Raw genomic sequence first — 26361 nt, 5'->3', positions numbered from 1 at the left:
GCCAGGAGGTGGCTTTTCGCCTCCCCTCTGGGGGTCTCCTCGTGAGTAGGCGTGGTGCGAAGCCGCACCGTGGCTACTCACGATCCTGACAACCAGGTTTGCGGAGCACTCGCTCTGCAAACCTGGTTTTAGGCCAGGGGTTCTTGAGCGGGTTACCCGCTCTAGAACCACCGGTCTCGCAGCTGAGCCTGGTAGTTCTTACGATCTGTAAAAATTGGGCTAGGCTCTCCTAGCCTGATTTTTGCAGATCGTGAGAATAGCTCCACTATTGGGCTAGATGCACCTATGGCAGCTTCCTATGTTCCTACCCTGTTTCCCCGAAAATAAGACCTACCCCGAAAGTAAGACCTAGCAGTAATTTCTGATGTACCGCTAATTGCCCTAGTGCATTTTTTGGGGCTAAAATTAATATAAGACACTGTCTTATTTTCGGGGAAAGATGGTATGGATAACTGGTATGCATATTTCAGTCTTAAGAATTGTTCTGTAGGTTGATTTCTGCGATTGATAAAACTTAATTTCTTGGGAGGGCTGGGGACTGGGGAGATGGGATAACTCCATAGCTGCTATCTTGATCACCTTAGAACATGTCACTCAACTGGTGGATCAAGATCTTCAAGGGGTTAGGCCCTGGTCTCATGGGGCTCACACCAGAGACACTAGCATCATTTTCTTATCAGAGGTTTTTGCCAAGTGAAGAGAGAGATAGAGAGAGAATAAAAATACATGCAGAAGGAGGACAGGCATATATGGTAGAAAACTAAGGCTGTGGACCCATACAAACTTACCTGGGACTGGGAGTTAATCCTATTAAACACAATGGGACTTCTTCAAAGTATACATGATTGGGCTACACAAGCGAGCCCAATACTGAAGCCTGGCATTGAAACTGGGCTACACAAGCGAGCCCAATACTGAAGCCTGGCATTGAAACTGGGTCATGTCCAGCTAGAAAAGGTTGGTGAACTGATTCAGGCAACTTCAGGGTTACGTTGAAGACTACTGCACTCCACCTAAAGGAGCAAGTTTCCATTCTTGGGGTGCTTATTGATCCAGCATTATCACTAGAGATGCAAGTGGTCTCTGTGGCTTGGAGCACCTTTTATCAGCTGTGGCTGATACACTGACTGCAATCTTACCAGGGTGCTTTCCAGATTAGACCCTGCAACAGGGTCACACAGGATCTCGGAAGTGTGTTTCCACACTTCCTGCATTGTGACACCACAGTCCCTACGTGGACAGCAGGGTGCCGTTCATATTGCCAATGCCTTCTCTCGCTGTGGTATAGAGCTAGGACGTCGTATATCCGGCGTAAGGAAGTTGCTGGTTTTGGGTGGTTGTTAGTTGCTGCAAGACTGCACCCTCTGCTGTTCACATTTTCAATGTGATTTACCTGAATGGAGGCATTTTGCTGCTGTTGAGCAGCTAGTCTGGAAAGCGCCCTGGATGGGGATAGCTTGGCTTTGTATGTTCGTTTTTATTTCTCTATGTAAATCACTTTGGGAACTTTTGTTAAAAAGTGGTGGATAAATATTCATAGTAGTGGTAGTATAAGTGCCCATATAGCAATGTGATTTTCAGAGCCAAGTTTGACATGATGTCTGAATGCAGCTCCAGTGTCTCTTTCCTTTTATTAAAATAAAATTATATATATATAGATATATATATATTGGTGGTGGGTTTGGATCCAGTCTACGCAAACTTATAAGGGGTTAAACTCTTTACTCCCCTAATACTACACCCCTGGTCCAAACACCCCAGATCCACAGTTGCTCTTAGTTTTTGAGGGGAAAATGTTAAGATACCTTTATTGTATTTGTATATTTTCTTCTCTGTGACTGATAGAGAGAAGTTTCAGGGGGCAATTTAGATCAGAGATATAGCACAGCAGTGGGGCGGAGAGGGAGGCATAACTAGGGATGTGCACGGAAAAGGCTCCCTTTGAGCCGATGGTGAGGCGGGGGTGGCTTTAAGGATGGGGGAGGGTGCACTTACACACATACCCTGCCGCACTTCCCCCTGAGTACAAATAGTCCTTGCTGTACCTCCTTGCTACCCCATTGTTTCTGTGACTGGAAGTGCCATGTGCATGTGCACATGCCACGGGCAGGTGCGCACACACTACACGCATGACATGTGCACTCCCGCCTGCACTTCCGGTCATGGAAACAATGGGGCAGCAAGCAGGTACGCTGCCGCCCCACCAGACTACTTGTACTCAGAGCAATGGAGGGGGAAGCACAGCAGGGGGTGGGGTGTAAGTGCACCCTCCCTCATTTTTAAAGTCACTCCTTCCCCTGTGTTCGAACCGGTTTGAACTCGGGAGTTCCAAACCTGTTCAGCATTCTAAGGATAGAACACTGAACAGGTTCGTACACATCCCTAGGCATAACCCTCCCCTCCCGTGTAGCAGTCTCAATCCAAACTGAGGGCTCCTACAGCTGCTCTTAGAAAAAAGAATAATATGTCAGAGCTGCATTAACACCTCTTCATTATCATATCTAGTTTGGCCCTCAGTACCTCTGTAGAATGAATCCTCCTTTTGGCCAGTGATGGCTCCCTGTCTCTTTCAACATTCGTATCTGCTGGTGATTCCGATGAAATTATGGGTCCAGAGAATGAATTCTCCCAATTTGTAATGCCAGGATGTATTCCAACAAGTGCTTCAGTCTGCTATAGCCTACTTCTGTTCAATTTATATTGAGAATATTACAGGTTTATATTCTGACTTTGTACTACCTGTGCAGTCTGCATTCAGAAGTACTTAAAGGAGTTCCTTGAGCTATCTGGATATTAATAATACCATTATTTCACAGATAAAACTTCCAGTCACTGATTTTCATTCTGGAGTTTCCCCCCCCAAAATAAAATTTTGGCATGCCTCAAGGTCCCTCCCAACTCCCTCAAATCACCCCTACCAAGAGATTGTAGAGGATCTGTGTCTACCCACCTGCCCTGTTAGCAATATATTAATAGCTACAGAGGACATAATGTAGACTTCTGAGCAATTAATTGGCCTGGGAGTTTTTAGGTTCATACAAGTTGCATATGTTCAAGGACATGCACCACCCATGTGTGGGGCCAGTCCTGGTGAGGATGGTCCATCAGGTGGGGTGGCTGCAGAGCTGGCCTGTCCATGAGGCAGTTGGCTCAGGGGGCAGATTCATTGGCAGCAGGGCCTCTCCAGTTGCCCTCACCACCATCACCGCTTCCTCCTTCTCAACTGCCCCCGCCAGTGCTGCTTGGTTTGGCAGTGGTAGCACACAAACTGGTGCTCCAGTCCTCTCTTCACTTGGTACGGAAGTGCAGGAGAAGAATGTGGGGTCTTAGGGTGTCTCCCAGGAGACACGCTAGGGCACCCCCCTCCTAACTTCCATGTTTCCTTTTCTAGCAAAAAGGTCCCCTTGCTTTCAAAATAGGAGCGTTCTGAATGAGATGGGGAACTGAGCAGCCCTTTATGCATGTTGCATGATGTTACTACTGAGCCAAGAGGATGTGGGCAGAATTATAAGCAGGAAGAAGTAGAAGCAGGAGCATAGTGACCGTTGAGTAAGGGGGGACAATTATCCCCCAGCCCTGTGGGTTTGCCTCCCCAAGGCTCCCCCTTGCCTCCTTCCACATCCAGCCAGCAAGCAAAGCACTCTCCAGCTGGGAGCACAAGGCATGCTCCTCTCCTCTCCAGCCAGCATTTCAATGAAATGCTAGCTGGGGAGGGAGGGACTCTCCTCCAGGGCACTGGCCTCTCCCCTGCATCTGACATCTTGGGGAAAGAGCTCCCTTTCAGAGATTCCACCAACCGATGACGAGGAAATGAAACTCTGCTGTGGCTGTGACAGCCCCATTCTTAGCACTGCCCCTACCTTCTTGCATCTGACATCAGATACAGGGAGTGTGGCTTGTGGCACATGCGTGCATTGTGCGTGCAAAGGAACACCTGGGGAGGATCCACCATTTGGACTTTGTCCCCCAGCCCCTGCCAAGCTCCCTACACCCCTGAGTGGAAGAGGAAGTGGTGAAGAAGGAGGATGAGCATGCAGTGGTGATAAGGGCGGGCACTTGGGGGTGGAGGTGGTAGGTAACATTTAGCATGTTGCCTCGAGTGTCAAAAGGCCTTGAAGTGCTGCTGGATGGTTGATAAGATCTTGCTGTAGTTAGGTAAGATCCTTGAAACTGGGTAGGATTGGGCTGAAGGCCATAATGGTGAGAATCCAAACATCCAACTCATTCAATTGCCTTTTGAGCACATTTGATAACTAGTGTGATGCAGTGGCTAATGCCTCTTTTGTTTTCCACACAGTGTAGCACACCACAGACTGCAATAAAGCAATGTTAAAGAGCAGAAACAGCTAAGCAGATGATTTAGATATGCTAATAGCTCGGATAAGCACTTGGGTTACCTCCTGTCACAGTCTTACCTGTGCTCCTTAGGCAAACGCATGGGCCCCAGGTCAGCATACCACTCTCCTGTTTCATTTCGATGGGTATATACCCGTCCTCCCACACGCCCGCTGGCTTCAAGAATTGTCACCTGGAGGCAAACAAGAGAGCTGTTGATTCACTGTGCCTCCCACCTGCCTCCCACCAGAATATCCAGCCCAGTTTCCATGCTGAACATCTTCATCTAGAGGCAGGTGGAAGGACAGTTTTCTTCTGAAAGTGATTTTTATGGTTTCTGGCTGATAGCATTGTTTGGCTGTAAGTGCTTCTCTTTCTCAGGACTTATTAAAATGCACTGATTGTCTTATACTGTAGCTGCCCTCAAATGGACAAATTGTGGCCACCTTTGACTTCCCCACCATTCTCTCTCTTGCAAGGGAGGAGAGTTGCTCTTGTAGTAGCAGGCATGTATAGTCCCCTTTGCTAAGCAGGGTCTGCCCTGGTTGCATTTGAATGGGAGACTAGAAGTGTGAGGACTGTAAGATATTCCCCTTTGGGGATGGAGCCGCTCTGGGAAGAGCAGAAGGCTCAAAGTTCTCTCCTTGGCAGCTTCTTCAAGATAGGGCTGAGAGAGATTCCTGCCTGCAACCTTGGAGAAGCCACTGCCAGTCTGTGAAGACAATACTGAGCTAGATGGACCAATGCTCTGACTTGGCATATGGCAGTATATGGCAGCTGCCTTTGTTCCTATGTACAGTTGTATACTTCCTATCTGTACTCTGCATTTGAGGGAACCCTTTTCAATGAACGTATGTACAGTTATGATAAGGACGTGTGTATGTTGTGAGCATGCACACTCCTGATGCCCTGGTGCCTTTCCCTAATTGCATGTTGAAGGAGGGTTGGTTTGTCTATATCGCTCATCCACACATGCACACATGCAACAAATACTAGTCTATATAGAATTTGTAGCGCAGATTATGTACATATTTATTTGTTTGTTAAAGTATAATCTGAACTGGCACCATGTGTACTAACACCAGTACACTCATATGACATAATATATGGACAGAAACCTTCTGTCTGGGGATATTAGGCCTTACTAGTCTTTTCCCATTCATGCATTTTATTGCTTGCATTCATTTACAGTGCAACATGTTCACTCAGAAGTCTGTCTCTCTAAATGCAATAGGACTTTTTCTACTATGCATATTTAGGATTACAGTCTTAATCTCAATCTATCTTTTATCTATCAGACTTTTGCACTCCTCCTTTCCTGCTTTTAATTTTTTTATTTATCCCTGCTAGTACAAGACTTACCATCAGCCAGTGAAATCTTCAGAGCAGGGAGTTTCCTCCAGTCCATCCTCCCCGGCCTGTAAGGTCTTGTTTTGGTTTTACTAAAATGATGGGTAAAAATGCACTTCCTGGTTTGTTCAGGGAGTATATTTTTAATAGTATTTTCCCTTCTTCCTGGAGGGAGTGCCAGGAGGAGCCCCCTAGGAATCAGATTGGCTGGAGCACCTTGAGTAGCAGCTGTTCTGGCCAGTAAGATCAAAAGGGGAAGTTGCAGGCAGGGGAGAAGGGGCTGGAGGAAATTCCTTGCTTTAGAATTGTCTGTCTGCTGGTAAGTCAGATATTTTACTAGCTTGTTTGGTAGGAGGGAAAATGGAATCTCTGCTTTCTCTCTTCTGTTCCTCTTTCTGTCGTTTGCACCTGCCTTTTGCCCTTCCTTTTCTGCTTTCTGCCTTTCCCCCGGCTTTTTGCCCTGGCTTTTCTGCTTTCTGTGTTCTCTCCACTCCCACTCCACAAAATCTTTCTGTTTTCTACTTTTGCCCCTGATTTTCTTCTCCCCCCGCCCTTTCTGTTTTCCTCCAAGGTGGGGTTGGGGTAGGCTCCTGCCTCGTTGACCAAGTTCTCCCTTGCTCAAGCCCAACAAGCAAAGCTTTGATAGCATTGTTATTGTTATTTTTTTTAACACAGAGGGATGTTGAAACATGTGCTCCAGCAGCCTGTCCCTCTTGTCTTTTAATTTGCTCTGCTCTCTTGCTTGCGAAGGGTAAGCACATCATCCACATGTCACACCAAAATCAGTTTAGATCATAACAAGTAATTTGTACATCATTCCTTTTTCTAGTTGATTTCCTCCTCAAAGAAAGAGGCTTTACCATATGTCCAGCTTCTGAGAGTGTATAGGCTGCACTGAGCCCTGCCATCCCTGCACCCACGATCACCACATGCTTTGGGTGCTCTGTCTTTTTCAGCCCATTCCGGGCTATCTCTAGAATGTCGTCGTAATCCTCCTCCTGGAAGCACTCTTGCAGTGGGCTAGTATCACCACTGCAGCCTTGCAGTATGATAAAGAATAACAACCAGGACAGTACTGGACAAAAACAAAGACAAAACACAAAGGGAATTTTACAGATGTTTACTTTGCATTGTCCTCTTGGCTGCATTCCTATGGATTCCTGACTCATGCTTACTCCACTATTCATGTGACATTTACCTTTTTGAATAGCAGTACCTTAAAGGGACACAGGAATACCCCTTTAGTTAAGGCAAGCAGCAAAAGAAAAAAGGAAAAAAGGAAGGAAGGAAAATCCTGCCATTATAAGCCTCAAAATCCTATTGCTTATAAATATGACAACTGTTGAGCTAATAACTTGAAATTTGGTCTGTATTTTACTTGAGATTTCCTTGAAATTTGGCACATTTGTAGACCTCATCAGGAAATCTGATAAAAATTGTGGCTACAGCAAGTTAAAAAGTGCTGAAAATAGACAAATTGCTCTCCTTTTGTCCATGTGTTTTGTCCATATTTTTTGTATCCATGTCTATCATATATTTCTTTCAAATTTTGGTGAAAATGACTGATGTACTCTGTCAGGTTTGTCTAGGAAGAGTGCTTTTTAATGGTTTAGTGAAGTTTTGACCAGCATTTCAAAAGTTATGAAGGTATTCTTGTCCTATTAAAGTCTATGGAAATCAAGTACTGGCAAAGTTATACAGTACAGAGAGTGGCTGGTCTGATAATGAAGCTAGAATGCTGACAGGTTGGCCAGTCCTCTGATATCTCCAGTGGCAGCCAACTAGTGGATTCTGTTGTAAGTTCCTTTCCTTTAGTGATGGAAGGGGAACTCTCAGGGAAGTGGGGGGAGGCGGGGAGGAGAGACAATTTGGTAGCACTGTGGGGTGGGAGTGGGGAAACAGTGATAGTTCGGAGAAATGATTTTGAAAATGCACACACACACTCACACAAAAACAAAAACAGACAAGCATGTGCAAACAGAAAAGTAAACACACATGCACAGCACACATGCACACAATACCAAGACACACAGACATACACTGCACACAAACAAGCATCCCACACAAAAATGCACACAACCCAAAAATAAGGCACAAGAAATGTACACAACACAAACACGGACAACAGATAAACACACTAAACAGAAACACATGGACACATAAACACAGATGCAATACAAATGTAGCACAGACGTGCACAAACATAAATGTGAACAGACACAAACTCAAAGAGACATGCACACATGAAACACAAATGCAAATAGATGAAACACAAATGCACAAGCGTATAGATGCAAAGTGCAAACAGATGCAATACTGATACAATACAAACACAAATAAATGCAAACAGATGCAACACAAACTCAACACACACAAAAAGACACACAGGCAACACAAATGCACAAATACAAATAGATGAAAACAGATGCACAAATACAAACAGACACAACACCAATTCACAAACACATGTAAGACAATTGCCTGCTAAGTTTCTGCCTGGTTGCCACAAGACCAAGGTTAAGGCTATCTCAATCTGGCTCACGCTCCACAAAGTGCCATTGTGGCAGGGGTTGATGGGAGTTGAAGTCCAACAACTTCTGAGGAGTTTTATTAGCCCTAAATTGGGCTTTTAATAATAGTAGATAACTTGATAAGAAAAAATATGCAAGATAGCCCCATTGAAATTAAAAGGTAAATAATTTAAGTAATTTTCCTCATCAGGCCAACCAGTAATAATTAACTTTTGTTCCCTCTTACAGTTTTGTTAATAATTTCTTAGTTGAGTGTGTCATATTCTTCTTTTGACATGGGTGGGGCATCAGAACACTGTCACTGAAGGCAACTGAGTTAGGAGATTTGGGAACTGAGGGAATCATTCTGTGCCTGAATGAAAGAACAATGAAAGGAAGTTAGGGGAGTTGTCAACCTGTGGCTCATTTACTCGGAAGAAAGTGTCAGTATAATTTTGTCATGGTTTAAAAAAAAAAACACAGCAGAAAGAAAGGCAGCAATTGTCTCACGGAAGATTCCTTGCCTAAGGCCGGGTTCAGACGTACTGCAAAACTGCCGGTCCAGTGGACCCATGGTTCTGTCCCTCCCTCCCACCACTCTCCCATCCAAATTTGGACGTGTAGGAGAGCAGTCTATCTTCAGTCAGCGAGACTGCAGAGAGGTGGGGGAGCTGGCTGTGTGGGCTTCCTTCATGACAGCCCGCAGCCCGCACAGCTGTCTGCACAATTGGCTGTGTTGATCTTCCTCCCTAAACTCCAGTCCTATCAGGCCCAAACTACGGATGATGCCAGTGTCTGTACGTAATGCTGGCACTGCAAAACTGGAGTTGAGGTGAAACTCCATTCTAACCGAAGGTATAGAGTGGAGTTTGGTGAGGGAAACTGCAGGTCCCTTTTCGCCCTTAACTCCGGTTTGCTGGTTTGGGACGTACAGCTTCAGAAACCAGAGATGAAGGGTTTCTCCAGTTTCATATGTCATCGGAACCCGGCCATTATCGCCCAGGGAATATTGTGAACTGCCCAGGGACTTTTTTTTTGTATGGGGCAGTGTATAAATGTACTAAAAAAATAATAAACTAGCCAACCCGCACAGAACATCTGTGCGCTCTTTGGGGCCGGCTGTTCCCCTCTCCCTCCTGCCCCACTCTCTCTCCATCCCTTCTGCCCCACACTCTTGCCTCTCTTCCCCTCCCTCCCTCCCCACTCTCTTGCCCCCTCCCTTCCCTCCCCTCCCACCCCACTTCTCTTGCCCTCCCCCCTCCCACCCCTCTCTCACCCTCCTGCCCCAGTCTCTCTTGCCCTTCCTCCACTCCCCCTGCTCTTCTCTCCTGCTCTCCCCCTGCCCCACCCTCTCTTGCCCTCCCTCCCCCTCCCCCTGCTCCTCTTTCCTGCCCTTCCCCTCTCCCCCTGCCCCACTCTCTCTTGCCCTCCCTCCCCATCCCCCTGCTCCTCTTTGCTGCCCTTCCCCTCACCCCCTGCCCCACTCTCTCTTGCTCTTCCTCCTGCCCCACTCTCTCTTGCCCTCCCCCACTCTCTCTTACCCTCCCCCTGCCCTCCCCCCGGCCCCACTCCCTCTTCCCCTCCCCCACTCTCTCCTCCCCCTGCGTTTTTTAAAGCTTTACTTACCGGGCCGCCACCGCCGCTCCTCCTCCCGGGTGGCGAACAGGAAAGTCCTGCCGCCTGGTTCCCTCCCACCCCAGCCTCCCATGGGCTCCTGGCCTCAGCAGCTGGTCCTGGTGCCGCCTGGCCGAGAGCCACCTCTGTGGCCAGGCCCAGCGCCTCTGCGGCCTGGCCCGTCGCTGGGCCGAGTGCCCCCTTTGTGGCCGGGCCCACCATGCCAAGTGCCGCCTCCGCGGGCTGCTGGGCCCGCTGCCGCTGCTTGCCAGTCTCTGCGGCCGGCCTCTTTGTGGCTGGCCACCTCTCCCCCCACCCCCACCTTCTGCCCCAGTATCCGGGCCCGCCACCGCCTCACTGCCTCAGCCAGGCCCGAGGCCACCGTTGCCTGGCCAGGCCCGCCAGCCGGGGACGAGTACCGGTTTGGCGGCCCGCCGCTGGCCTCCACAGCCGCCGCTTGCCTCCCCCAGTGCCAGCCAGTCCCAGGGCCAGCATGGCGGCCCGCCGCCGCCATTGGCCTGCGCCCCAGCCAATCAGATGGCTTGCTGGGACGCACATTCCATGGCACACCTAGGAGAAATATATATATAGATATAGATATCAAGTGTATTATCTATGCTGCAGTTTGGTTAAAATATGAGGAAACATTTTCATCTCTCATAGCATTTTAAAGTCTTCCAAATTGCAAAAACAATGTCCTAGGCTGAAAGAAAGAGGGAGAGAGAGAGAGAGAGAGAGAGAGAGGTATGCTCCTGTGATTTCCCCCTTCACTTCTGTCCAAATTTGGTGAAGACTGTATATAAAATAACTGAGTTGCTAAGAGTGGAAAAAGTCAGTAACTATATTGAGTTTTCCCATTATAAAAACAAAGATTTGTTTCCCCTAAAATCTAGGAGTTGAGAGAAAGGTTAAAGAGCAGGAAATTGTTGTTAATCAAACCACCTTGGGAGAAGTTTTATGAAAGGTGGTATATAAATTGAACAATAAATAAATAAAATAAAGTATTTACATACAGCTTTCCAAATTGTGGGATATATTGGGTTTTGTGAATACACAGTATTCACAGAAAAGGCAGCTGACATAATATCAGAGTGGTGTCATCAGCATAGTGCAGGTTGTTGATGTTCCTTCCTCCAACTTCCTTCCTCTACCATGCTCATCTTCTTCCAATCCAGCTTCTCTCAGTATATGTTCAGCATATAAATTGAATAAAGAGGGAGAAAGTATATAGCCTTGTCTTACTCCTTTGCTGATCTGGAACCAGCCTGTTTCACCATGTTCTGTCTGGACTGTGGCTTCGTGCCCTGTATATAGGTTTCTCATGAGAACAAATGATACTATACAGAAAAGGGAGCAAACAGGGACAGTGCTCTGAAAGCAACAGTTAAAAACAGTGGCTCAGTTCTGGACTACTGAAGTGGGTGCATAACAGGAACTGTGTGCCCACTTCAGAGGCACAGTGGGGAGAAGATTTTCAGGTTTACTACCTTCCCCTCAGATTGCCCTGTAACTGGTAGAAATATGTTCCTGAGGGTCATTCAGCCTTCAGGTGCATAGTTCTCTGTCTTTCATAGTGTTTCCAGAGCAATGAGTAATGAGGGGGCTGAATGTCACCCATTGCACCTTTCCCCCAGAAGCACTCTGTAACACATAGATGTCCCTGAGGGCTGCATGACCCTCAAGGACATATTTCTAACAGTTATAGGTCAATCTGAGGAGAAGTTAAAAAACCCCAAAATTCACCCTCCTCACTGTATGCTTGTCTCAGCCTTAGTGGGAAAAGGCTGCCAAAGTGGGTACACAGCTCTCCATTCTTTGACTGCTTTGGTAGTTCAGATCTGAGCTATCATTCAAAAGCCAAAAATACACATGCAAGAAGAAAACAGAACAAGCCAAACTCCAGCAAAGCAATTCAAACAAGTACCCACCAAAAGCCTTCATTTCCCCTCAGTATTTCAGCCCTAGTCCTCTTATTCTGCAGTCTGGATAGGGAATGGGGAAACTTAAGTGGTATCAGTGTCATATTTTAAGAAGATGTATGCTTTCAGTTTCTAAACTCTTAATCCTTATCACCAGCCTGCAGAGTTAATCTTAAATTGCACAGTGCAATTATGTGCATGCTGGATAAAAGGTAAAACTGGCACAAGTAATTATCTGCAATTGCCACCAGAACATCAGACTTGCACGCTTGCTTTGCTTGTACATTTTGAAGACTTGGTTCATTGCTTTTAAAGAAAAACAGCTTGTGGGAAAGGCCAGTCCTAAGCATGTTTGGCCTTTTCCAAACATACAGTCCTAACATGCATGTCCCAAACATGCAGTCCCAAACATAGGCATGCCCCCCACCCCCACAAGTCCTGCTATGCTGCCTCACCGTGGCGGGGGGCTGTTCCTGGGAGGGATGAACAAAGTATGCTGGGAGGTATACTCCCAGCAGGGTCACCCAAGGCATGGAGGTCATCCCAACTGCCCAGCTAAAGCAAGCAGGCACCTATATTGGGCAGCAGTGATATAGGAAGGTGCTGGAGGCGGACAGTCACTTTAGTGATGACGACAAGGGCATCATTTCATACTGCACGGGAGAAGGAAATGGGAAGCCACTCTTGCATTTTACTAGGAAAATCACATAGATAGACAAGATAGAATGATTGTCAATGTAGTGCCGGATGATGGGCCCCTCAGGTCGGATGGTACTCAATATGCTGCTGAGGAAGAGCTGAGGATCTCTCAGAACACTGATGGTGTTTATGATGCAGTTAGGCTAAAGCCTTTTGGACATCTAGCTGCTGATGTTGCCATGTGGGAAAAGAAAATCTGAAGCTGCAAAGACAGAATTACAGGGGGTACATGGAACGTAAGAAGCATGAATATGGGAAAGCTCAACATAATGAAAATTGAAATGAATCGACTACAGATTGACATCTTGGGCATCAGCGAATTAAAATGGACTGGAATTGGACACTTTCTGACACAGTCAGAAAATAATACCATTTACTACTCAGGATACGAAAAGCAAAGAAGGAATGGTGTTGCTCTCATAGTCAAGAAGGATATAGCAATGACAGTACCTGGATACAATTTGGTCAGTGACCAACTGAAATCAATTATATTTCACGGACAACCCTTTAACATGACAGTTCTTCAAGTCTATGCCCCAACTACTGATGCAGAAGAAGAGGTTGGAGACTGGAATGCCAAAGTTGGAAACAGTAAGGGGGAAAACACAGTCGGACTGTATGGCCTAGGAAACAGAAATGAAGTGGGAGAATGACTTATTAGTTTCTGCCAGTCCATGATCTCTTCATCACTAACATATTCTTCAAACAACCAAAGTGGTGCCTATACACATGGGCATCACCAGATTGAGTACACAGAAATCAAATGGATTACATTATTGGTACAAAGAAGTGGAAGAGCTCAGTTATAACAGCAAAGACATGGTGGGGCCCCGATTGTGGAACAGATCACGAACTGCTGATGTGCAAGTTCCAAGTCAAGCTAAAGCGGAAAAACAAAGCTATCTAGTCTCCACGATATGATCTTGAGAATGTATCCACCATTTTCAAGGAGAACATCAGGAACTGCTTTGAAGTTCTGAAGCTCACTGATGGGGAACCAGAGGAACTGTGTAATGAAATCAAAGAAGTTGTTAAGGACGAATGTGAAAAGAGACTGCCAAAGACCAAGAAACAGAAGAAAGCAAAATGGATATCAAAACAGATGGTGGAAATTGCAAGAAGAAGAGAGAAGCCAAAGTCAAGAAAGAGAAAGACCTCAGGAAGGAACTTAATAGGGAATTCCAGAAAGTTGTTAGAATAGAAGTGTCAAGGAGCAGTACTACAACGACATCTGTAAAGACCTTGAGGATGGAAATAGAATGGAAAAACAAGGAAAATTTTCCAAAAGATCTCTGAACTCAGAAGGAGGTTCCAACCTCGAATTGGTATGTTAAAGGATGCCAAAGGAAAGATATTAACTGAATCAGAGAAGATCAAAGAGAGATGAAAGGAGTATACTGAAAATCTGTACAGCAGGGACGTCAACATCCAAGATACTCTAGAAGATATTCCCTACTTTTAAGAACCTCTAGTATGGGAAGATGAAGTTAGATCAGCACTCCAGTCATTACCTAGTCAGAAGGCTAGAGGAACTGATGGAATAGCTACAGACATATGGCAGGCAACAGAAGAAGAATCAGTCAAGGCTGTAATTGAACTTTGCTAGCAAATTTGGAGAACAATACAGTGGCCAACAGACTGGAAGAGGTCAGTATACATACCAGTACCAAAGAAAGGAGAGTTAACAGATTACGCAAACCATCGCACAATATCCTTAATTTTACATGCTAGCAACAAAATAATGCTCAGGATCATCCAATGCAGATTAGAGCCCTACGTGGAAAGGGAAATGCCGGATGTTCAAGCTGGTTTCAGAAAAGGCCGAGGAATGAGAGACATCATTGCTGATGCACGCTGGATAATTGAGAAAGCTAAAGAATATCAAAAAGAAGTCAACATGTGCTTTATTGACTACACTACAGAAAAGCCTTTGATTGTGTTGACCATGTCAAGTTGTGGAATATCCTTAGGAAAATGGGCATCCCAGAACATCTCATTGTTCTAATGCAAAACCTATATACAGTTCAGATGGAACATGGTGAAACACTGGTTCCAGATTGGCAACGGAGTAGGACAAGGCTGTATACCTTCTCCTTATTTATTTAATTTATATGCTGAACATACACTGAGGGAAACCGGATTGGAAGAAGATGAGCATGGTTTTAAAGTTGGAGGAAGGAACATCAATAACCTGCGCTATGCTGATGACACTACTCTGATATTATTTATTTATTTATTTATTTCCATTTCTAGCCCGCCCTATACCCAAAGGTCTCAGAGCGGGTTACAATAAAACCAATATAAAACAATTAAAATTCAGCATCATAAAATACAGTAAAAAAAATACAGTGCCTGAGAGGGGAAGAACCACTACATCTCTAGTCAAAGGCCAGGGTAAAGAGGTATGTCTTCACCATTCTCCTGAATGTACACAATGTCAAAGCTTGGCGTACCTCAGAGGGGAGGGCATTCCACAGCCTCAGGGCCACCACAAAGAAAGCCCTCTCAAATGCCCCTACTCCTTCAACTGTGAACAATGGTGGCACTACCAAAAGGACCACTCCTACAGCTCTTAACTAATGGGCAGGTCTATATGGGAGAAGGCATTCCTTCAGGTATTTGGGGCCCAAGTTGTTGAGGGCTTTATAAGTCAGTGTTAAAACCTTGACTCAGACTCGGTGGCAAATTGGCAACCCATGCAGTTCCTTTAAGACCGGCATGATGTGCATCCGGCTAGAAGTGCCCATCAGACGTCTTGTTGCATTCTGAATTAGTTGCAGCCTCTGAACTGTCTTCAGGGGCAGCTCCACATAAAGCACATTACAATAATCCAGTCTGGAAGTTACCAGAGCATGGATCACTGTGGCCAGGCTATATCCAGAAAGGGCCATAACTGGCGGACAAGCCTAAGTTGAAAATAGGCACTCCTGGTTGGAGGTGCTGTGTGTCAGGGGCTCTCGAATCCATGAAGTGAGGAGATATCTTGTTCTTGAGGGGGTGGTAGTACCCCAGAAGGAACAGGTGTGTAGCTTGGGGGTACTCCTGGATTCGTCGCTGTTGCTGGAGGAGCAGGTGGCAGCAGTGTTTAGTCCTGGGCCGGCCCATTGCTCAGAGGCACCCCAGGCAAACCCCACCCATCTGTCTGGGCACCCACTACTACAGTGTCGCCTGCCTGGGTGCTTTCCTGGCCACAACGGGCAGGAGGGTGGGTGGGCAATAACGGAATTCCCTGACCCGGCACACGAACTGGTTCTTAGAATCAGGGCTGGTCTGGTTCTAAGGCAAGGCTAAGGTCTGGTTCTATGAGGCAAGGCTACAACACCTAGGGCTATTTAGTATAGAAAAAAGATGACTGTGGGGAGAGACATGATAGAGGTCTATAAAATCATGCATGGTGTGGAGAAGGTGGATAGAGAGAAATTCTTCTCCCTCTCACATAACACTAGAACCAGGGGTCATCCCAATGAAATTGATTGCCAGGAAATTTAGGAACAGCAAATTGAGGTACTTTTTCACACAACGCATAATCTACTTGTGGAATTCTCTGCCACAAGATGTGGTGACATCCAACAATCTGGATGGCTTTAAGAGGGGTTTGGATAACTTCATGGAGGAGAGGTCTATCAATGGCTACTAGTCAGAAGGCTATAAGCCACCTCCAGCCTCAAAGGCAGGATGCCTCTGAGTACCAGTTGCAGGGGAGTAACAGCGGGAGATAGGACATGCCCTCAACTCCTGCCTGTAGGTTTCCAGTGGCATCTGGTGGGCCACTGTGTGAAACAGGATGCTGGACTAGATGGGCCTTTGGCCTGAACCAGCAGGGCTGTTCTTATGTTCTTATGGTTCGAACTTGGACTGGCTGAACTTGGTGGAGATGAACTTCCAGTGCATCGACCTTTTGCACCAACTGTCCTAATGACCACTAGGGGCATTGGGAGTAGAGACAGTGAGTAAGAAGATGGGAGTCGTGACCAGGTGCGACAGGCGATGAGAAGGGGTGTTGGAGATGAACTTCCAGTGCATTGACCTTTTGCACCAACTGTCTTAATGACCACTAGGGGCATTGGGAGTAGAGACAGTGAGTAAGGGTCTCCCTATTTGTCCCTACTCTATGACCCCTGAACTGACTCTGCAGCACTTCCTGTGCTGAATCACAATCCTTCCTTTCTTCCTAGAGAGCAGATGGAAACATCTCTCTCTCTCTCCCCTTACCTATCCATTATGTAGGCCTTTAGATTAGATATAGGTCTTTTCTATCTAAGTGTATTTAACCAATAAATATTTAGTGTTTAGTCATACAAGAATCTCCATATGTTTTCTCTAAATAGCTGCAATATCCAAACCATCCTCTGCTACCTACTCTGTAACTGGAGTGTGTTTTACCTATTGTGGGTAAAAATCAACAACCTCTAACAGGGTTATGGGCCCAGTAGGAGCAACAGGCTTCTAGGCACAAGCAGAGTTTATTTTATTTATTTTTTCATTTTGAAAGTGTAGCTGAGTTAGTTAGAAACTGCAGCATGGATCCTGAGACTACAGCCTACTCAGGAATGGCTCCTTCTTTTCCCAAACTGGATGGCAATAACTATGAAACCTGGGCCCTCAAGATGAAAGCAATCTTCATGACAAAAGGAATCTTTGAAGTGTTCACGGAGGGATGGCTAGCCCAAGATGAAGCTGCTCAAGCCTCGTGGGACAAGAAAAATCAACACGTGTATGGCCTTTTAATTCTGAGTATAAGCGATGATTTATTGATCTATGTGCGGGATACAAATTTAGCCTCAGAAGCATGGGATAGACTGAAAAAGCAATGTGGCCAAGTCTCTGCAAACGCAGCTCTTCTCCTGTATAAAAGGCTATGCGAAAGCAAACTGCAGGAAGGGGGAGACTTTGAAGCCCACATAGTGAGTATTTTAGAGGTTAACAGGCTTTTGAAGAATAACTAATGTGAATTGAATGATGTTATTCTAATTGGGGCAATCCTACAATCCCTGCCTAAAAGTTTTGAACCCCGAATTGTCGCTCTTGAACTGTCTCATTGTGAACTGAAGGTTGATCATGTTGTGTTGAGTCTGAGAAATTTTAATATAAAGTTGCAGCAGGAGTTGAAAGCGATGGCACTCTGGCACATTTCAGCAGACAAAGTAATTTCAACATTAGCAAGCAGAGTAGCCTCAGTGACTCATCAGCATATTCAAAGAGTGGGAAACTCAGAGGGCAGGGACCTGGTCACCATGGCAATAAAGTAAACACAGGGATGAGTCATGGCGACACACAAAGAAGGGAGGAGAAGCACGGACAAAGTGGCTTATCTGAAAGGGCAAGTAATGCCAAAAGCTACAAAGTTGCCCTAGGAGAGCCAAAAAGGGGTCACACTTTCATCCTGGACTCAGGTGCATCCCAGAATATAATCTGTGATCCCGATCTGTTCACTGAACTTGACAAATGCTACAGATCAGATGTCACTCTAGCAGATTCAAGGAAGATAAGTGTGGCTGGCAAGGGGACAGCAAAGATACTTTGTGGCTCTGCTACTGAAGCTTATGAGGTTAAGATAAATGATGCACTTTTTGTGCCAGAGATGCAAGTCAACTTGATTTCAATTGGGCATGGACTCAAGAAGGGGTGCAAAGCAATTTTTGAAAATGAAGCATGCTGCATCTCTAAAGGTGATGAGTTAATCATGACTGCCCACATGTGGGATGATGGACTTTTTGAAGTAGACTGTGCTACTGCACAAGCAAATGTGGCAAGTAGTTGCCAACACAAAAATTGTGATTTCTTATGGCACAGAAAATCGGGCCACCGAAGCCTAAACTTTAAAACTGACTCCCAAATGAGGGAACTAACCGAGGGATTTAATATAAGGGCATGTCCAGAAATGGCCTGCAGATGTCAGTGTTGCATTCTTAACAAGGGAGTCAAGCCAACTTTTCCGGCAAAGGGAAATGTACAGTCTGGGAGCGTTTTGGAACTGGTGCACTCAGATGTTTGTGGGCCGTTACTGATGAGTTCAGGTGGAAATAGGTATGTCCTGACTTTCATTGATGATTACTCCCGATTTTGCTATGTGTATGTTCTAAGAGAGAAAAGCCAGGTGTTTGAGAAATTTAAAGAATATATTGCACTGATGAACAACAAATTTGGAAGGAAGCCCCAGTGTTTGAGGTCAGACAATGGAGGGGAATATATGTCAAACCAGATGAAAGAATTTATGAAATCAAATGGTATCTCTCACCAGACTACCCCTCCATTTACTGGACAGCTCAACGGGGTAGCTGAGAGAAAGAACAGATCTCTAGTGGAAATGACCAAATGTCTACTTCATGATGCCAATCTAGCAGTCAGGTTCTGTGGTGAAGCAGTGATGACTGCTAACTACCTGCAAAACAGATTGCCAACCAAGGCAACAAATAAGACACCATTTGAACTTTGGCATGACAGAAAACCTTCCCTAAGACACATCAAAGTATTTGGTTCAATGGCCTATGCATATATGCCCAAAGCAAAGAGGACCAAACTCAATTGCAGATGTGAACTGGGAATTTTTGTTGGCTATGAATCTAAAGGATACAGAATCCTTGATCCAAAGAGTGGAAAGGTCAAAGTCTGCAATGCAGTGTATTTCGATTAAAGACAAAGACCAAATAAAGGTGAAGCATCAAAGATTTCCCTAGAAATCCAGATGAATGAAGAGCCATGTGATTGGACTCAAATGGATCTGGAGTCAAGCAGCGATCCCGAGGAATCAGTGCCAGATTCAGAAGGGGCTGCACAACCGGAACCTGAACTGAGGCGCTCACAGAGGCATAACAAAGGGGTTCCACCTAACAGACTCTCACTCATGGCTAAAGGAGGAGAGATGCAAGAATCCACTACATGGCAAGATATAGAAAGGTTGCCAGCTGATGAAGCTGAGAAGTGGAGAAAAGCATCAATGGAAGAAATTGATTCCTTGCACAAAAATGAGACTTGGAGACTTGTGGAACTACCCGCTGGAAGAAAGACTGTGGGATGCAAATGGGTCTTCAAAGTCAAGCAGGATGCAGAAGGGGATGTACAGCGCTACAAAGCCAGACTAGTAGCCAAAGCATACTCCCAAATCTATGGTCAGGACTATGATGAGACTTTTGCACCAGTCATGAAACACACGTCAATTAGAACATTGCTCAGAGTGGCAGCAGCCAAAGGGATGCAAGTTGAACACTTGGATATAAAGACTACCTTCCTACATGGGGAAATCGAGGAAGATATCTACATGCAACAACCACCAGGCTTTGAGGAACCTGGAAAGAAGGGGCTAGTGTGCAAACTGCAAAAGAGCATCTATGGCTTAAAGCAGGCAGCCAGAGCATGGAATGAGAAACTGAATCAACTACTACTTAAAGAGGGGTTCTCGCAAGGAAAAGCTGACCCCTGCCTATATTCTAGACTCAGAGACAATAGATGGACTTACATTCTGACTTACGTTGATGATTTGATTCTTGCACATGAGGAAAGGCAAGACAGTCATGAAATTGTACAACACCTGAACAAGGAAATAGAGGTGAAGCATGTCATAATACCTTGGCATCCAAATAGAAAGAGAAGAGAACGGAACATTCCTTCTCAACCAAAAACAGAAAATAAAAGATCTTCTAGAATGCCTGGGACTGACAGATGCCAATGAAGTCAGCACGCCAATGGATGCTGATTTCTGGAAGCAAGATGAGGACAGCCAGCCTTTACCAGCCAACAACCAATACAGAAAGGCTATTGGAAAACTCTTGTACATAGCCACAGTGACAAGGCCAGACACTGCCTCAGCAGTGGGAATCCTGAGCAGAAAAGTGAGTGTACCAACGAACAAGGACTGGATAGCGGCCAAAAAACTGGGAAGGTACCTGAAAGGTACTGCACATTATGAATTGGAGATTCCAGCAAACAGCAATCCCAAACTCGTGGGATATGTGGATGCAGACTGGGGCAAGGACAGAACAGACCGCAAGTCCACAAGTGGACACCTGTTTGTGTATGGAGGTGGAGCCATAACTTGGAGTAGCTGCAAGCAGTCACTTGTTGCGCAGTCATCCACAAAGCAGATTACGTTTCAGCAAGTGAAGCGTGCAGGGAAGCAGTATGGATACACCAACTGCTATCGGACTTTGGCATCGTGGGACCAAAGCCCACAGTGATGTTTGATGACAACCAAAGTTGTATCCAGATCTCCCAAATGGAGAAGATGAAATCTCGAACTAAGCATATTCCCATAAAGTACCACTATGTTCGGGACTTGCAAGAAAAAGGGGTGGTCCAGCTGAGGTACTGCCCCACAGAAGAGATGCTGGCAGATGGATTAACCAAGCCATTATCCAGAGACAGATTCCAGATGCTTCATGAGAAGATGGGAGTCATGACCAGGTGCGACAGGCGATGAGAAGGGGTGTTGGAGACGAACTTCCAGTGCATCGACCTTTTGCACCAACTGTCTTAATGACCACTAGGGGCATTGGGAGTAGAGACAGTGAGTAAGGGTCTCCCTATCTGTCCCTACTCTATGACCCCTGAACTGACTCTGCAGCACTTCCTGTGTTGAGTCACAATCCTTCCTTTCTTCCTAGAGAGCAGATGGAAACCTCTCTCTCTCTTTCTCTCTCTCTCCTTACCTATCCATTATGTAGGCCTTTAGATTAGATATAGGTCTTTTCTATCTAAGTGTATTTAACCAATAAATATTTAGTGTTTAGTCACACAAGGATCTCCATGTGTTTTCTCTAAATAGCTGCAATATCCAAACCATCCTCTGCTACCTACTCTGTAACTGGAGTGTGTGCTCATTCCTTAGTGCTCTGCTGTTTTATCTATTGTGGGTAAAAATCAACAGCCTCTAACAGAACTTGGCCAGCTTGGTTTGAACTGCGGTTTGAATCGATCGACTTACACACAATCAATCAATCACCTTTATTCAGTCTTAGACCAGCATAAGAACAATAAAATACATGAGATACAAGCAGGGAATGGGAGGTAAAATATAAAATATAAAACTATTGTTAAGAAACTATAAAAGTATGGAGTAGTAATAAGGTAAAAGATTTAAATTTAAAATATAAAATTTGAAATAGAGCTAAGTTTCTAGTAGAGAAAAGTCTACGTCCTAGTAAACAGTGGACCAGAAGGGTACTTAAGAGTACTTAAAAATAGTTAAGGGTGTTTAAAGTTACCTAGAAAAAAATTAAACGTATGCAATTACAATAGCTTTACAGGATACAGTAGGTTATGTGAAAGCTAAGGCTAAGACTGGATTTTGTAGGCTCAGCCCACAGTCCCTCTAGGTAGGAGCTGTCATGGCCCTGAAGATTCTGCACACTGTGGCACAGAACTTTGCAGTGTTGTGCATAATGCTGGGGTCTTCATCTGAGAGCAGCAGTAAGATATAAAATTTGCTTGAGCAACCAGGATACTTGCGGAGTACTGGCAAAATAAGGTTGGCACGACTATCTCTGTACAAGGGGCAAAAGAGGAGATGTGCTGTGGTTTCGACCTGCCCTGTGTCATAAGAACATAGTCTCTGTGCAGGTGGAATCTTCTTGAACCTGCCTTCTAGAACAGCTGGTGGGAGGGCGTGGCAGCTTGCCAAAGTTAAGACCTTCCTATGGGCTGGGACCTCCAACAATGACAGATATGCAGTGGGAGAGGGGAGGTATCTCAAACTTTCTGATGTGGGAAGCACGCATTGCATCTGCAGGTTCACGTTCAGCAGAGCTATCCTGGGTTGTGAAGTGTTTATTTTCTGCTCCTTCTGTTTTGGATCAGTCCCCAGAGACTTTGTTCTGCTCGAACACTTTTAATGGGTTCTTTGCAGACAAAATCTCCTGTATTTGGGCTGACTTGGATTCCACTATTTCTGCAAGGTCTATGAAGGGGATGTCCAGCAATCCCTCTTGCAGTATTAGATTGGATCAGTTTCAATCTGTGACTCCTGAGGATGTGGACAGACTGCTTGGGGTGATGTGACCTACCAATTGTTCTCTGGATCTTTGCCTGACTTGGCTGCTTCTATCTAGCAGGGAGATGTTTGTAGGTGGCCTAGTTATGATCATAAATGCATTGCTGAGGGAGGGTAGGGTGCCTCCTGGATTGAAGGAGGCAATGGTTAGATCGCTTCTTAAGAAGCTTTCCCTGGATCCCTTAGCGATGGATAGCTATAGGCCAGTCTCCAATCTCTCATGGTTGGGCAAGGTGATTGAAAGGGTGGTGGCCAACCAGCTCCAGCCGGTTTTGGAGGAAACCGATTGTCTAGACCCATTTAAAACTGGCTTTAGAACTGGCTATGGGGTTGAGACAGTCTTTACCTAGGAACTGATAGAGGGAGTGTGACTCTGCTGGTTCTATTGGATCTTGCAGTGGCATTTGATACCATTGACCGTGGTATACTTCTGGATTGCCTTGGGGAGTTGGGGATAGGAGGCACTGCTTTGCAGTGGTTCTGCTTCTATTTCTCAGGTAGATTGCAGATGATGGAGCTTGATGACAATTGCTCCTCAAAACAGGAGCTGTTATATGGAGTCCCTCAGGGCTCCATTCTGTCACTAATGCTTTTTAATATCTACACGAAACTGCTGGGTGAGGTAATCAGATTTGCTCCAGGTTGTTATCAATATGCTGATGACACTCAAATCTATTTCTGCTTGCCATCATCGTCGTCATCGTTGTCATCATCATCGGATGATGAACATGATCACACTCCCTCTGTCAATTCATCCATCTGGCCGACCAGGACAGTCTCCACGCCACAGCCCGCCCAAATGGGTCTAGATAATCCATTTCCTCCAAGACTGCCTGGAGTTCGAAGGCCACCACCCTCTCAGTTACCTTGCCCAACCATGGAAGGTTGGAGACAGGCCTATAGTTGCTTAACTCTGAGGGATGCAGGCTTCTTCAGAAGAGGTTTTCTAGGGTATGATTTCTGGTTGGCTAGAGGTTTGTGTGTTTGACAGGGCAGTTTGTTTGGGTGGGGGATTAGATCCATGTGAGTCACACAGCTTGTGGGAAGGGCCACGTTCCTGAGGTGCCTCAGTCTGGAAGCAGCTCTTGACAAGAGAAGGCTCAGAGCAGGGGAGGTGCAAATTTTTGAGTCCTCTCCTAAAGAAGACAGCAAGCAAGCAATGAGAACAGTGGTGGCGGCTAGGGATGTGCACGGAACCATTCCACACGCCATTCTAGGAGCGCCGAACCGGTTCCGTCAACCGGTGTTCGAGCTGGTTCAGAGGGCAGGGGGTTTCTTTAAGGGGCAGGGGAGGTGCTGCCTACCTGCCAGCCCCTGCCCCGCCACATTTTCCTCACTGGCACTCTCACAAAAAGTGGGCCTTCCTGCAGCCCCGGTCAGTGTCGGCACAGAAGTGGTCAATGCACATATGCGTGCACCGCTTCCATGCCAACGCTGACCAGGGCTGCAGGGAGGCACACTGCACCACCATGTGCCCACTTTTAACAAGAGCGCTGGCAGGGGGAAAGCAGATGTGTGATGGCTGGCAAGTAGGCAGCACCCCCCCTGCCTCTTCAAGAAACCCCGCTGCTCTCCTGGGAGTGTATGGAACCAGTTCTGTGCACATCCCTAGCAGTGTTCCCTCTAAAAGGGATTCCCCCAGATATTGTTGATTGCAGCTCCCAGAATCCCCAGCTATAATGCCTTTTGCTTGGGGATTCTGGGAGTTGTAGTCAACAATATCCAGGAATCCCTCTTAGAGTGAACACTAATCTCTAGTGGTGGCTGGCATGAGTGCCACACTGCTGCCCAGGGGAGGGTTTGAGGGGAGACAGTGGGTCAGGTGAGGTGGCTGGTGCCAGTAGGTCAGAGAGGTAGCCAGTTTGTTGCCTTCTTCAACTTGCTGCCTGCGGCAACTGCCTCATCCAGCCTCATTAGCAAGCCAGCCTCCTGGTAATCAATGAGACTTCAAGTGCTTAATTCTGAGCTGGGTCACACACACTAGTGCACAGTTTCTCAACCACTGGTCCCTGGACCGCTGCCGGTCCCCGAAGGGTTGAATGCCGGTCCCTGACTGGGAGTCACCCCCCCCAAACAACTGCAATCAAGGCACCCACTCCCTCAATTTTGCACATGGCACAGAAGAGGGAGAGGAGGAGTATCATGGAAGCACGGAACCCTGCTTCCGCCTTGCCTCCATGTGCTGCTGAGATCTTCCTACAGCTATCTTTATCTTTACAACTTCAAACTGTATGCGGCGTGGGGGCATCGAGGAAAAGGTATGGCAGTGGGCACCACTTCAAGGGCTGCTAGTTCTTGCATGCTCATTATTTGCAGCCCAAGGTTGATTGATTGAAACCCAGCTGCTGTTTCCCTCTTGCATCGGTGGGGTGTTGTGGTCCCTCGGCCCCCTGTAACCACCTGGTCCACACCACCGGTGGAAGACAGCGGTCCCCTTTGTGACCTCGCCAGGGGGTGGAACCTCTGGCTGGGATCATGCCGTGGTGAGGGCTAAGCGGTGGAGGGAGGGAGGAGGGCCACCTTGGCTTGGGCTTTACAGAAAGGGCGTGCAAGTGGACCTTCCTCAGGGAAGGGGAGCAAGCACACATACCAAGGAGGGCTAAGTGGCGGAGGGAGGCGGCATACTGCGGGAGAGAGGCAAGAGACCATTTTGTGCATTCGTGCAAAAGGATCATTGGATGAATGGCACTGGAATGAAGTGATCCTGGGGATTTGATGCCCAGCGCGGTTCGTGTCCGATCCCAACCGATTAAAAACCAGCTGCCTGTTGCTGCCAAGGCACCTTGAGAGGGAACGCCATTTCCCTCTTGCATTGGTGGGGTGTTGTGGTCCTTCAGCCCCCTATAACCCTCCGGTCTGCACTGCCGGTGGAAGACGGCAGTCCCTTTTATGACCTCGCCGGGCGGGGGGGGGGGACAACCTCTGGCCGGGATCATGCCGTGGTGAGGGCTAAGCAGTGGAGGGAGGGAGGAGGGCTGTCTTGGCTTGCCTCGCAGCCATGCACGGGCAGCATGTGGGACCACGTGAGCTGCGTGGCCCCAAAGGCAGGCTGCTGTGATTGGCGCATGCAGGGGAGTTGGGAGGGGGCACAGAAGCGTGTGCTGCGAGAGAGAATGGGGGAACACCTGCTACACTCTGGTGTGCAAGTACAGCGGCAGCAGCTCTTGGACCCCGGCGACCTTCCGAGCGTGGTCTGGTGCACCATTGCCTCGACCACCCAGCCTCATCTCCCCAGCGAGGAAGACGAGCCATCCACCACTACAACGCCCTGCGCCCTCCGCCATCTCAGAATTGCCCCCTTCCCTTTAACACCAGGTCCCCACCGCTCTTCTTCACGTTTTCTTTCACAATTTTTTAAAAAAGCCATTCCCAGCGCCTGCCACGTAACTGTTTTTAAGGAGTTTTGGAGGAGCTGCATGGGTTTCATTAGGTCCGCCTCACAAAGTGCACAGTTAAGAGCAGGATCCAGATCAAGCCAGGTATCATGACCAAGCAGCATTGACACAAATGAGAGATGACTAAATCAATTTCAGTGGGTGGTCCTGACTAACGTGGTCTGGATCCGGCCCTGCGACTACACAACTCCAGCTAAAACTCCACCTCCATCAAGAGAGGGTAGGGTTAAACTGTAGACTTTGGGCTCTACTGACAACTTGCCCAGCTCTCCTCTCACCTCCTTTTTTGCTTTGCTTGACATCCAGCCTGATGAAGAGTTTTGGGGAATTCAAAAGCTTGCTTGTATGTTGGTTTCGCAGTTTTTGAATTTTTCTAATGGCCCAACATCCCCTCTCCATTGAGTAATCACAAGCACCCCACTCCCACCCCACACATACTGAAGACATACTTGAGACATATTTGTTCACCCAGGGTTTTAGATTCAGGGGTTCTCAACCTTGGGTCCCCAGATGTTGGTGGACTCCAACTCCCATAATCCCCAGCCATAATGGCC

General features: G+C 46.7%; 1 protein-coding gene across 6 annotated transcripts in view; it reads right to left on the bottom strand.

Moving 5' to 3' along the window:
* LOC128344479 (L-amino-acid oxidase-like) overlaps positions 1-11819 on the bottom strand; it is a 29600-nt gene extending 17781 nt beyond the window's left edge. The window contains exons 1-3 of one of the 6 annotated variants that reach the window (XM_053294652.1): positions 11738-11819; positions 6546-6760; positions 4416-4528 (exon numbers count right to left, since the gene is read on the bottom strand). In XM_053294652.1, the coding sequence (XP_053150627.1) occupies positions 4416-4528; positions 6546-6760; positions 11738-11750 (341 nt within the window). In that variant the 5' untranslated portion in view covers positions 11751-11819. The other 5 variants (XM_053294651.1, XM_053294653.1, XM_053294654.1 and 2 more) reach the window with 5 other exon arrangements.
* Between the last annotated feature and the right edge of the window lie 14542 nt (positions 11820-26361).

This window comes from Hemicordylus capensis, chromosome 2 (assembly GCF_027244095.1).
Source record: "Hemicordylus capensis ecotype Gifberg chromosome 2, rHemCap1.1.pri, whole genome shotgun sequence".
In the NCBI taxonomy this organism is placed as follows: domain Eukaryota; kingdom Metazoa; phylum Chordata; class Lepidosauria; order Squamata; family Cordylidae; genus Hemicordylus; species Hemicordylus capensis.
This window is presented reverse-complemented; position numbering and strand designations above follow the sequence as displayed.